Here is a 14028-nt window from a genome sequence, read left to right on the forward strand (position 1 = left end):
AATATGCCAACTAGGGATGGGGGGCAGGGGGTCAACACCGAAAGAGGCCAAAGGGGCGGAGGAGGCCTTTCCTCAGACCACCCTGGTCAAACTGAGAACATCAGATTTAGCCCCCACTCAAAAACAAAAACGGAATTAAAAAATCAAAAAACCAAAAACCCTACCATCGGCCACTGGATCCTTTCTGGAGCTCAGAAAGCAGCAACTCTGGGGTCATCTGACTGTTGGAAAGTGCTTTTTCTAAACCTTAAAACGCCGTAGAAATGTGAGCTGCTACTATTACTATTGTTATCTAGCCTGCAGGGGTCAAGGTCAGATCAGAAGCCGTGCAAGGACAAAGCCAGCCTGGCTCGGGAGGTTCCAGTCCCACGGGTGCTGGGATGCCGGCTAGGGCGACCAGAGCCTAATGCGGGCAGGGGGGCTGGGGCCTGGGAAGGGGAAGGAGACATATTAGCTGCCTGGAATCATCAATCGTACTGGCAGCAGCACCTTCTTTTCTCAGGTCAGTGAATGTTTATAATTGGTCATTGGGGCTGGTCTTGGACCCCCGGGGTCTCTGCTGTGAAGAGAGAAGGGGCACTGTGCTACTCGGAAGGTTTTGATGCATCTCATAGAAATCTCAGAAGGGCCACAGGGGCAAGAAGATGCTCTGGGCATCTGGAAGAGCAGGACAAGGACACCCTCCCGGGCCCTGGATGCTGCCTGCACTGCCCTGCTGGGAGGGAGACGGGGAGGACGTGGGGATTGTGCTGATTTCAGCCTCTGGAGGAGGCTCGGCTGTAATTACCTTAAGGCTCTTCACTGATGGTACCCAGGCATGGAACCCTTGTCTGTTGCCTTCCTGTCCGGGACCAAAGCCCAGCCAGATGCTACCTAGGGGCTGGGCCAGATCTTCCCCTCTTGGAATGCCTTAGTTTCCCACCTGATAAGCCTCCTCTGTGGCTCCATCTCAGCCTGGGGGCCCCCCTTACAACTCGAGTCCTTCTACGTCAGGTAAAGGGACTTGGCCCCTGGTCAGAGGCCAACCCTGCCCACCCCCTGCCTGGAGCCCAGAGCCCAGTACCTGCTTCCACACCTCCCTACTTAACCCTGCAAGGCATGCGGAAGTAAGAGCACCAAGTACTGCTCTGGGAGACTTTGGGTGTTTCGCTGACTTCTAAGAACGTGCGGATACATTCACTATATCTACTCTTTTCCCTCCTCTTCCACAGAGAGAACTAGCTGTAGCTCCCTGGCCCGCAGCCTGAAGAAGCCCTCAGGAGCTGGGCTCTTAGTGCTTTGTACATACCGCTAAAGTGTTTCTATTGGTTTGCATAGTATTTATTATTGTTATTATTATTATTTTTCATATACACAAGGCTGATTACTGTACAGTTTACACTTTGAACACAAACTATGAGATAAGTGCTTGAAGAAATAGAAAACCTCTTCTCTATAGAACATGCTGGTGCAGTCCTGGGGCAGCCACCTGTCTGAGTCACCTACTGAGAAAGAAATCCCTGTCAGGTGGGGTCTTGCCTCCTTTTGAACCCTGTGGCTAAGCGGGGGATTCTCTTCTCCTGAGGCCCCAACACTTAACAACCCCAAATACACTAAAGATCATTGTTTTCCATTTGAGAGATGATAAAAACAGGAGAGAGACAACATAAAAAAAGTATCCAGTTTATCCACAGGAGATTACTATACAGCCTCAGACTTCACAGTAAAAATCTCTGTGTGTATGTATATATTGCAGGTGAAGAGGTGTCCGTATGTCGATGTGTATCCTGTATGTCAAGGAGAGTAATGCTGAGAGGAGGACGTGATCATAACAGGTGGGTGTCTGTCAATGGAAAGCTGAGTACAAACAGATAAACGAGAATAAAGGAACTAGGGGTTCAAGCTGATTTCATGTATATGTTGGGTTTTTTTCTGGTTGAAATCCACATGGATTTCTTATCGATGACGATGGGGTAGGGGAAAACAAACCCTGCCCCACAGAAGGGCAAAATCAAAATGACTTTTAAAAATACCACCCCCAGCCACAACTGAGCCCTTGTCCCCTTCTCCCTCCCTCCCTCCCTCCTCTCTCTCTCTCTCTCTCTCTCTCTCTCTCTCTCTCTCTCTCTCTCTCTCTCTCTCTCTCTCTCTCTCTCTCTCTGTTCTTGTGTCCTGGTTTCCATCAGAGGTCCGTTGCCAGAGACAGGATTGAGGACTGTAGGTCATGCGTCTACAGCCAGTCGTTCATGCGAATAGGACAGTTAAAGGAAATCTCTTACAGAAATCATGCCGTTAGCCTATAGAAACATGTACAGCCGGCTTTGCTGCCCTCCACGCATGGGGCTCTCCTCCAGTGTGCAGGGCAAATTGTGTGGAGTTCAGTGGTTGGGTGTTGAGGTGTGATCCTGAGGGAAAGAAAGAGAGAGGAAAGGTGTCTTCACATGCAAAGCCAACCCTTGAATGATTGGGGGAAGTTCTACTATTGGTGCTTAAGTTGGGAAACCAATTCCCTTCTCACCTCCCCAACTCTCAACCCCCTGCCAAAGTTTTAATCTCTCTCCTTGGAGAAGACAAGATGAAAGAGAATGGGATACATCCTGGAGACCAGATAATCATCCAGTGTAGAGAAGGAGGCAATACACATTTTTGGTGGTTGTTATACTAAAACTTTTGTTTCTTTGTGCAAGAAATGTGGGGCAGGTACTCAAATCTTTCAGATGGGCTCAAGGAAGGTACTCACCACATGCTCTTACTAGCCAGAGCAACCAGAACTTTAGGACCCAACAAGGTTCTGTCGCCTAGACACACTATGTTTCTATGCTAAGAAAAATTCTTCGAGTGTGGTTGTGAGGGTTTCAATGATAACTTAAGTGAGAAAAATTAGGAGTGTGTGTGAGTGCTTAGCACAGTGCCTGTTACCCAAATGTTTAATAAATATTGATTGATTTATACATAAGTAATAGCTTACTAAATGCTTATTGATCTTATGTGCCATTCAGATTGGGTAGTGAACACTTCCCTTCTCCGCTAACTCCTTAGCTTTCCTACCAAATATTGACCATTTGCTCTCTACCCCTCTCCACAAATCCCTATTTCATCATGCACTTGTCCATTCCCCTTTCAATCTCCATCGTCCCTCTCCAGATGTCTCTAGTAATCGTTGGCTTCTGCTGGTCTTTGAAGCTTCGGTTAGTTTCTCCCTGGACTGCTTCTATCTTCTAATACTTCCCCAGTTTAATCCCTTCTCCCTATGCTGCATAGAAAAGTGCTCTGTTTTGGTAAGAAGGAAGAACTTTAAAGATGAGGATGAGAGGCATCCTGGTATGGTAGTGATTACATTGATTACATTGGCTCAAGAAAACCTGTTTTCAACCCAATACCTGATATTAGGCAAACGACCTTTCAGTGCTTTGGGCAGAATATAATTTGTGAAAAAAGTTGCCAACCTTCATTGGTAAAGGGAGATTCCTTACTGGGAGCAACCTACATGATGAAATCTCATGTCTAGTTTTTTAAAGTGTATTTTCTTTAATGAGGCTAAAAAATTAATGATTTTCCCACTATACATGAACTCTTTAGCTTCTACATGCAAAGCCCTTTCTAATCTGGACCCATTCTACTTTATCTCACACTAGAGACCATTGTGGGATAGTGAAATAGGATAGTGAAATAAGCACTTAAAGGGTTTTTTTCCCTTCTCTTTCCTTTTCTCTCCTCTTCATTTATTTAAATCCTGTACTTTCTTCAAGACCAATTTCAGGACTCACTTCCTTCATGAGGCCTTGTTGACTCAAGTTCACATTTGTATTTTTTGATTTTAAACTCCTACACTACTTAAAATTTCTCAAAGAAGCATATCATACAGTGAAAAGGCTTCTGGATTTGGCATCAAAAGATCCAAGTTTAAATCACATTTAAATGCTATTTATTCTGAGACTTTGCTCATCACTCAGTCTCTTACCTCTCCGTACCTCAGTTTCCTCATCTGAAAAAGAGGATAATAATTCTTGTACAATTACCTCATAGGACTGTTGTAAGAAAAAATGTTTTTAAGAAAAGAGAGGCTAGAGAAATGTGAGATTATTATTATTGTCTTAACACATTTCTGGCATTATCATATATATATATATATATATATATATATATATGTAAAAATTTTTTGTGTATATGTTTTCTCTCCTTGCTTAACCATAAGATTCTTAAGGACAGAAACAAAGAAAGGTTCCTTTTTATCTCTAGTAATCACATAGTAGATTTTTAGTGAGTGCTAAATTTAAAAAATATCGAATCTCAGAAATCATTCCAACTCAGAACTTTAGAAAAGTAGATTTGATGGGGGGGGGCATGGGATAGGAGGGAGAAAAAAAGGGGAAGCTACTATTTATTCAGTGCCAGGTGCTATGCTAAGTGATTTTTATAAATATTTTTTCTTTTGATCTTCACAACATCTCAGGGAAGTAAGTGATATGTTTATTCCCATTTCACAAGGGAAGAAATTGAGGAAGACAAGTTAAGGGACTTGCTCAGGTTCACACAGCTTGTGTGTGTTTGAGGCTGTATTTGAATTCAGGTCTTTCTTTCTGACTCCAGGCACTGTGCCTCAATCATCTCTTATCACTTAATCAACTCTTGGCCCAGGCTTGGTTCTTTTTTATGTTATGGAGAAGAGAGGGGATAGAAAGATAGAATCAGAATTGGGGGGGATTTTAGAGGTTACTTAATCTCATCTAGGGGCAGGTAGATGATGTAGTGGGATACAGCACCATGCCTAGAGTCAGGGACATTTTAATTCAAATCTAGCCTCAGATGCTTACTGGTTACTTAATGCCCTATTTGTTTCATCTGTAAAATGGGGAGAAGAAAATGGCAAACCACTTCAGTATCTTTGCCAAGGAAACTGCATGGAAATTCCTTGGGTTCAGGGAGAGTTAGACATGACTGAACAACAATCTCACCTGCTATCATATCCATGAGGAAACTAAGGCCCTTAGAGAGGAAGTGACTTTGAGCCCTAGAATGTTGGAGCCAGAAGGGACCAGGAGGATCTCATCCAGCCCCCTCCTTTTATGCATGGGATCCATGTGAAGGCCACAGTGACTTGTGTAAAGTCACACATCAAATCAATGGCAGAACCAAACCTAGTACCCAGGTCCCCTAACTCCTCAGTGCATCTCTTGTTCTTTAAGGAGAAGGCCCTCCCTTGAATTATCCTATGACATTTTTTTCACCTCTATCCCAAAGTGCTACCTGTAAGAGCTCATAGGTCTACTATCAGTACCCATTGTTGATCTCAGTGTAAGATAATTAAGGGGAGAGGTCTGTCTCTCCAGGATCCTCCTACTCTACACTCTCTTCTCAACTGCCCCCCACATTGCATCTCCCCACCTCCAGCTCAGAAAACCAATTTGTTGTTGAGTTGTGTCTGACTTTCCATGACCCTATTTGGGCTTTCTTGGCAAAGATACTGGAGTGTTTTGCCATTTCCTTCTCCAGGTCATTTTACAGATGAGGAAACTGAGGCAAACAAGATAAAGTGACTTGCCCAGGAAGTATCTGAGATCATAGGACTACATGGTCTGGGCAGTCCCTTTCAGCTCTAAACTATAAGTTCTTAACTAATTTTTTGTCAGTGGAAATAACATTGAGAAAAGATATAAAGAAGACTATATGAGTGTCTCAGGAGAAAGCGTGGCCGCTATCATTGTCCTCATGGGCCATGATCGATCAGTGGCTGCATTGCCATTAATATCATGAAGTTAGAGGACTGAAAGCTGGACTCAATCTTCAGAATCATCTGGCCGGGCTCTAAGCAGAGGTCGGGACTTGGGATGCAGGAAGTCCTGAGTTCAAATCCTGTCTCAGTCACTTACTAGGTATTGATACAAATCTGGGCAAATCATTCCATTTCCCATAGAAAGTCTCTTCATCTGTAAAGTGGGAGTAATAACAGGGCTATTGTGAAGGTGACATGGGGTAACATATGGCAAACCTCAAAGCCCTATATGAAAACGAGCTAGTGTTGTAACTGGGTAACTTGTGTAAGCTAGTGTTGTAACTGGGCAGCCTGTTCTCTTGCTCCCAGCCACCATCTTCATCCTCACTCCTCCAGCACTCGGCAGCCCATCCTCTCATTGGTGAGGGCCTGCCCTCTGCTGTTGCAGATCGGAACCTCCTCCATCCTTGTAAAATGTCTTCATAGTTGGCTATAGTTATTTTAACCGTCAGCTAGTGGTCAACCTTCTGAGTTCTTCATGGCTCCAGGTCTTCAGATTACCGACATGCAGGCCAGCCCAGCATGTCCCTCTGCTCTGATGGTACAGCTTTCAAGAACTCAGGGTCACATCCAGGCTGGACAGGGCACTACAGGAGAACTTTATTGTCATTCTGGAAGATGTTTCTCAAGGACTAGGACCCCTCTCTGAGCCTTTTGGTGATTGAGCTTGGGGCTGCTTGCCACTGTGCCTTGAGGACAGGGATACAAGACCTCGCCCCAGGTGAAATCAGCATTTAGTGGGTCTTTGTGGTCATGGCAGCTGGCAGATCTTGAGCTGTCACACCATCAATTGTGGCATGGGATCAGGCAGCAAAATCACTACCTGCTCCAGTGAGTCTTCACTGCTGCATGGGGGGGCCACTGGGAAGCCTGCAGGGACTACCCCAAGGACAACTGGGTTCTCTGCTCAGAAGTGATAGTGATAGCTTGGACTCAATTCATTTGAATTCCCATTATTGCAAGGAAGAGAAGAAGGTAGCCATAGAGAGGGCTTAAGGCAATGAGGTCCAAAGCTATTGTCTGGGTACCTCTGAGCCAGGGACCATCTATTTGTGCCCCAGCAGGAAGGAAAAAAACCAAACATTTACAAAGTACCTACTATGGGTTAGGTACTGTGCTAAGAACTTTATAAATATCAACTCATTTGATCCTCACAATAACCTAGAGATATAGGTTCTGTTATTATCTCTACTTATAACTAGGGAAATTGAGGCAGAGTTTAAGTGATTTGCCCAGCTAGTAAATATCTGAGGCTTGATTTGAACTCAGATCTTCCTGACCCTCAGGCCCAGTGCTCTATCTACTGCACCATTGCATATAATGTAGTGTTCCCACATTCTTTCAATTAATTTTGTATCATATCTTGGATCCTCTCTGGTATTCTTCTGGGGGCATGACAATGTTTTGTTTCATTTTGTTTTCCTTTTTCGGTCTTTCTTTTTCTATTTGTTTTTTTCTTATTTTGTATTTAGTTCTAAATAAAATTTTTTAAAATTTTAAATTAATTTTTCATTTTAAAAAATGTTGAGAAAAATGTCAAATTTTCTTTTTTTAACATAAAATAATGTAAAGAGCTCAAATCTCCTAGAATTTTTCAGTATGCAAAACATTATCCTTGTGGCAGCCTTATGAAGTAGGTGGTTATAATCATCACCTTTATTGGACTGATGAAGAAATGGGACTATAGGGTTTAAGCAACCTACCCTGGCTGATAGTATATGTCCAGGAGATAGTGGAGTCAGGCCAGGCCTTTTAAGTCTGACTTTCAAGGTTCTTTTTTCTATGTTATAATAACTCTTACTTTTTATGGGGGGCAATCAGGGTTTAATGACGTGCTCAGGGTCACATAGCTATTAAGTTCACATTTGAACTCAGGGCCTCCAGGGCCAGTACTCTATCCACTGTGCCACCTAACTGCTCCTTCAATACCTTCCAGATATATCCCACATGGCATTTTTGGAGAGGTTTGAGGGGCTTAAAGGAAAGCCACAAACAGGAAGGTGTCCCCTTTAGAGAAATTTATTTGTATTTTCTCTGCATATATTTGATAGGCAACATAGGAGAGATCATTGACCTTTAAGTCAGAAAAACCTGGGTTAGAATATCTCTAATAATATATACAGGCCAAGCACCTCAGTTCAGGTCTCAGTGATCATAAATTGCAAAACAGTATCAGATCAGAGACTTTCCTCACTGGACTTTCCCTACAAGAGTGAAATCAGAGGTCCAGGTTAAAAAATAGAGAAAATATTTTGGGTTTACTTTTCTGGCTACATATCGTGTCACTCTAGCAGAATGTAAGCTTCTTGAAGGCAGAGGTTATTTTGTTTTGGAGGGCATCTAGGAAGCGCAGTGGAGAATGCACAGGGGTTAGAGCCTGGAATACCTGAATTCAAATCCAGATTCAGACACAGACTAGCTGTGGGACACTAGGCAAATCATTTAATCTCAGTTTCCTCAGCTGCAAAATGAGGTAATAATGACCTACTTCCTTGATTGTGAAGATCAAATGAGATAATAATAATTATTGGTTAAGTGCTTAGCACAGTTCCTGGCACATAGTAAGTGCTAAATGATATATAGACATGAAGGGCAAACAATAAGAAATGCTACAGAAATGTTAGTTGTTTCTTCCTTATGAATAAAATTTAGCAGAGTATCTTGTATACATTATGTGCTTAATGTTTGTGGAGTAGATGAAGAGAATAATGTAGGAATTATTGTTCTGAGTTCTTGACCCCTGTAAGTCTTTATTTATCTCTTTTTGCCTTTGGCATGGAAGTGGGGCTAGGGGCTCCAGGCCACCCTGGTGTTTTACTCCAAATGGCCTTTGCAATTGAGATTGCAGGGAGGTTTGGAAATGTAGGCTCTTTGTGAGTGAACACACACATTCATACATGTATACACACACACACACACACACACACACACACACAAATGTGCTTCTTTGGATGGGAAACTCTGCTCTCAAAATATCAGCTGAATCTTTCCCCATTTGTGACTACAAGCTCAGCAGTCCTATGATTGAAGTAGCAATAGTAATGAGAATTCCCAAATGTATGTAGTGCTTTAAAATAGGCAGAATGCTTTATGTACATTATCTCCTATGAGACTTGAACGAATTGGATTCAGAATTTGAGATGTTAGCACTTTTCCTATGCTTATGCAGCTACTAAATGTCTGGGAGTGGATTTGAATCCAAGTTTTTATGTCTCTAGTTCTGGCACTTTATCTGCTATCCCTTATTTATTACTATTATCTCTTATTTATATAATGCTTTGCAATTCATGATGCACTTGCCTCACAGCTGCTTCATGAAGGAAGTCATTCACAGGATTATCTCCCAGTGAGGAAGATGAGTCTCAGAAAAGGTTATTTAATTTGCTCCTCTTGGTCCTAGGCAGGCAATTAAGCATCAGAGCTCTCACTACCTTGTAGAATCAATCTCTCTTGGCCTTAAATACCACTTTTGTTTCTCAATGAGGTACAGATTTCCCCTATCACCCAGCATAAGGCACGGAGTTGCTTCTTTCCCTGCCTGCCAGCTGCCACAGGGTACCCAGGGAATTCAAGCTGGACGTCAGTGGAGCATGAGGCCCGACAGCCATGGAAATGGACTCATATGGCAAAGAAAGTGAGATCAATTCCAAAGCTGCCTGCCAGGCGTAGAGGCATCTGCTGGTCCAGCCCAGGAGCTCAGTTAATCAAGAAGGGACCATATGCTAAGCTAGCTCTCCTACCCAGGCTCCTGTGGCAAGGCTGGGGTTAACTCTATGACCTGCTTAAGCTGCTGAGTTGCCACAGCTCTAAATTTATCCTATAAACTGGCTCCACCAGTCATTTTTCTCCTGAAGTGTTTGGACTTGACAAGAAGAGCCTGGTCAGCATTTTGGCAACTTTTAGTATCTACAGTGCTTTGCCCCATGGGGGTGGAGTTGGGGAGAGGGGGTTGGAAACAGAAGCCTGCCAGCCTCCAGCTACACCATCTCAGAACTGCTTTGCTTGGCCATTGCAGAACCAATCCAGAGACTCCTGGTTGGCAATGATGCCTTCTTTTGCCCCCAATCTCTATACACATTCAAGATAAACCCAGGAAAAGTCCATTCTGAGTCTTGGTACAAAAGCAATCTCCCTCCTCTGTGGGGCTAAGGCTACTCAGCTCTTATACTTCCTCAGTTGAGCCATTCCTGGGGTTCTAACCCACTGAGTGAAGTCCTCAAGAACTCACTTTAAGCTTTTTCTTGTTAATAATAATAACCTAGACGCAAAAGTATGCCAGAGACATAGAAAACTGGCCTCCTTGAGTTCAAGTTCTGCCTGGGTTCAAAGAAGCTAGGTAGTCTGAATTCAAATCCAGCCTCAGACACTTACTAGGTGTGTAAACCTGAGACCTCTATTTGTCTCCATTTAAATCTCTGTCTGCCTCAACTTTCCTCATCTGTAAAGTGGGAATAATATTGGTACCTACCTCCCAGGTTTGTTATAGTGAGGATTAAATGAGATAATGTTTATAGAGATAAACGAGATAATGTTTATAAATGTTAAAAATGTTTACTACTCTTCATAACCTTAAAGAGCTATATAAATACTAGCTATTATTATACATGCTGGCTATCATTTGGATTGTGTCCAGATAACTCTTTGAGACTATAGGTTATAGTCTAGCTCCCCATCTAGCTGTGTAAGTCACTTAATCTTGTTTGTCTCATTTTGCTCAGCTGTAAAAAGGGTATAATAACAGTACAGTGCTACCTCCCAGGGTTATTGTGAGGATCAGTTGAGGTAATATTTGTAGAGCACTTACACAATACCTATCATAGAGTAGGTGTTTGATAAATGCTTATCCCCTGCCCTTTTCCCCATCCACCTTGGTGGGAGGCATTTCTATAACACGAGTTCTCTGACCTACACTAATGAAATAATGGATCTGAACCAAAAAAGAAAAAAAGGGGTATTTTTCATTTTACAAAATGCTTTCCTGCCCACCATCTTGTGAGGTTACTAGTACAGCTCCTATCACCTTAGTCTCATAGATTTAAAGACAGAGGCTCACAAAGAGATTTAGTTTAATCCCCTTATTTTTCAGCTGATGAATTTCTTACAGAGAGAACCTTTAGCAGGGCAGGATTTGAATCTAGGTCCCCGAATCTCAGAAACCTAAAAGTTGGAAGGGACCTCCAAGATCATCTGGCTCAGTCTTTTCCTACATAAAGGAGTCTGCCCCCTGAGGAGGCTCTGACCCCACATCCAGGGTCCCTTCCATTTTTTCTTCTGACTTAACTATGCCTGAAGCTCTTTCCTCTGCAAAACTTTTCCTTCTTCCTTGAAAGTTACATTTCAATATTTAAAGACACTTATACTCAGGCCTCCATTTGGGGATTTAGCAGTGTTACCATTGCTGTCCCTTGTCTTTCCTCTGCTCCATCCCCTACATCATTATTATTTCCTATATTAATGCTATTTCTATCTATGATTTTCTATCTGAATGACTTTCTTATCTGCTACTTCATTTGGGACTTCATAACAGCCCTGAAAGATAGGCAGAGTCTGCATTATCATTACTTTTACAGATGAGGAAACTGAGGCATAAAGGTGTGTGGTTTTAAAAAAAATTAAGTGAATTGCCTCTGGGACTATTCTGTTTATGGCAGAATTAGGGCATTGCTGAAGGTAAATGTTTGGGGGAGGAGGATATTTGATTCCCAAACAGAAGATATAGGACCAATCAGCGTTTGGTGCTAAAGCAGATGCTTTGCTTGAATGATAGGAAGAAGAATCTCTACAAAGGGCATCTTTTTTCTACACCTGCTGCCACCATTCTCATCACCTCTTGCCTAGATTATATTGAATTTGCATTCTGACTGGCTTTTCTCTGCCTCCCAACTCTCCAGGCCAAAACAAACTTCCCAAGACAGGGATCAAGATTTATTTTGTGGAGGAAAGAGCACTGCAATTGGAGATTGCAAGCTGTAGGTTTGAATCCTGACTTTGACACTCAAGAGGTCTGCAAACTTATTTTCTAGACATTGTCTCACTCAGTCCCCTTGAAAACCTTATGATATAGGTGTAACAATGATTATTCATATTTTATAGATGAGGAAATTGAGACTCGGAAGAAAGTGACTTGACTTTGTTCACTTAATTAGTGACCATCTGAGGCAGGATTGTGAACTTGAGCAAGTTGCAGTCTCTCTAAGAGGATTTTCAACTGCCTCACAGGGTAGTGAATAGAGTTCTCTACAAACCACCTGGTATAATGAAGAGAATGCCCAAAGAAATCTAGTATTGAATTCCTCTTTGATGCTTATCAACTGTGTGACTAGGAAAAGATCACCTAACCTTGCCAACTCTCCATACCTATAAGATGGGGATAAAACCAGCTGCAGAAAATTATCTTACAAGATTATTCTAAGGCTCAGAGAAGATATCACTTGAAGCGCTACAGGACTATGAAAGAATTGTCAGGATAATAATTATTAATTATAATAATTAATTATCATTGATTGTTATTAATAAATTCTAAAAGGACTGGAATTTAAGAATACTGAGAAGGACCAAGTAGATTTTTGCATTAATTGGTAAATTGAAATGTCTATTAACAAATCTTAAAGTATGATATAAATGTTATTATTATTATGTCACTTATTAAAAAATCTTCAGTGGCTTTATATTGCCAATAGCAAAGCTTCTTAAACTGTGGCTTGTGATCCCACATAGTATTGTGTAATTGAATATAGGGGACGTGAAATTATGGTTTATTATCAGTAAATGTATACCTATTTTATATACCTATGTTACATAAGAATTTCTTGGGGAAAAAGGGACTGGAAGTGGAAAAAGTCTGAGAAACTGTGGGCTCCAAGATAAAACAAAAATATACTCTTGACCTTCCATGGCATTTGAGAGCTTCTACAAATTGCCTCTAATTGACTTTTTCTAGTCTTATTTATAACTATTTGCTACATTCAGTATTCCAGCCAAACTGGATGCTTATCTGCTCCCTTTTTCAGCCTCTGATCCCTACCTAGATAGTCATGCAGGATATCCTTCAGGTTTGGAATGTCCCTAGTCCTCATTGCTCCCTTTTGAAATACCTCTCTCCCTCCCCAGGACCTATTTAGGTACCATTTTCTCCATGAAGTCTTTCTTGATTGCTTTCAGTTAAAAGTGTCTTCTCCTCCCTCCTATTTTCCTAGTGCATGTTGTCTGGATCTTGCCTTTGCCCTCATTGTGCTGTCCCTTGTACCACATTTATTTGTTCCTAAGTTGTATTGCCTCTATTAGGTGTCTTAATTCTTAGAGATTAGGGTCTCTGTTATCTCATCTCTGTGGTCCCAGCACTGAACATGGGACCTTCTTTGCATGTATGCATGCATGCATTAGCACAGAGTTTAGGGAATTCGAAGAAAGGAGACATTACCTCCAAAGAGGCCATTCGACAGGGAGGGGCCAGGAGATCACTGCTTCCCCCTTTTCAGGCTTGCTCGTTTCACTATCTGAGCCCCCTTCCTCCCTTCGATCAACTCCGATTGCAGGGTACTACTCCCTCTCACCTCCGCCTAGGGAGGGCCAGCAACAGAGGCAGGAAGGCAAGGCAGATGGCAGGGATAGAGAAAGACAGACAAACAGAAACAAAAGAATGGAAGAGGAATCAGCAAAGAAGTAGGTAAGAACAAGACCCTCAAGGAAAAGGGAATGTCCCCATGGCTCTCTCCCCCTTCTCAAAATGCCTCAAGCGAGTTGAGACCAAGGGGTAGAAAACAGGGTACATACAGATGGAATTCCAAGTTGAGCTGGAAGAGATGAGAGACATTTAGAAATAGAGTCCAGGCTACCAGAAAAAAAGAAGCGGTAATTGGTTCTTGCCTCCACAGAGCTGATGAGGTCTGTGAGAGGCAGACCCCAGTGTGAGAGTAGTCTCTCTGGAAGCCAGAGACCGCTCATACCTTGGCATGTTTCATAAAATCATCAATATCTCTTTCCAGCTCACTGGACTCCTGCAGAGACCCCTCAGTATTCACCTCCTCCAGCTCCTGGGTGGCCCTGTCCCCAGATGTGTCTATTTGCCGAACCACTTTGCGGGTTATCTGAAAGAGAGAAAAGATGGAGTTTCTTTCTTTGTCCAAATCACCTGGGCCCAAAGGAGCCTTACAAGCACAGGGCCATGGCCAGTTTTGCTTATGGTTCACTTACTCTACAAAGAACCTTTTCTTTAGTAGGGGATACTGTACTTCCCTTTCTCCTCCATGTCTTCATTCTCCCCTGATCTCTCTGTC

General features: G+C 42.5%; 1 protein-coding gene across 5 annotated transcripts in view; it reads right to left on the reverse strand.

The window, feature by feature from the left end:
- The window catches only part of ANK1 (ankyrin 1), a 322933-nt gene that overhangs the window by 1035 nt on the left and 307870 nt on the right, over positions 1 to 14028 (reverse strand). For 3 of the 5 annotated variants that reach the window (XM_074287342.1, XM_074287343.1, XM_074287344.1), the window contains 2 exons: positions 13699 to 13839; positions 1 to 2384 (listed from right to left, as the gene is read on the reverse strand). The exon at positions 1 to 2384 is cut by the window's left edge and continues 1035 nt beyond it. In XM_074287342.1, the coding sequence (XP_074143443.1) occupies positions 2358 to 2384; positions 13699 to 13839 (168 nt within the window). In that variant the 3' untranslated portion in view covers positions 1 to 2357. Of the gene's footprint in view, positions 2385 to 13172; positions 13312 to 13698; positions 13840 to 14028 lie in introns of all 5 variants that reach the window. The other 2 variants (XM_074287345.1, XM_074287346.1) reach the window with 1 other exon arrangement.

The sequence above is a fragment of the Sminthopsis crassicaudata genome, chromosome 2 (assembly GCF_048593235.1).
Source record: "Sminthopsis crassicaudata isolate SCR6 chromosome 2, ASM4859323v1, whole genome shotgun sequence".
Lineage (NCBI taxonomy): Eukaryota > Metazoa > Chordata > Mammalia > Dasyuromorphia > Dasyuridae > Sminthopsis > Sminthopsis crassicaudata.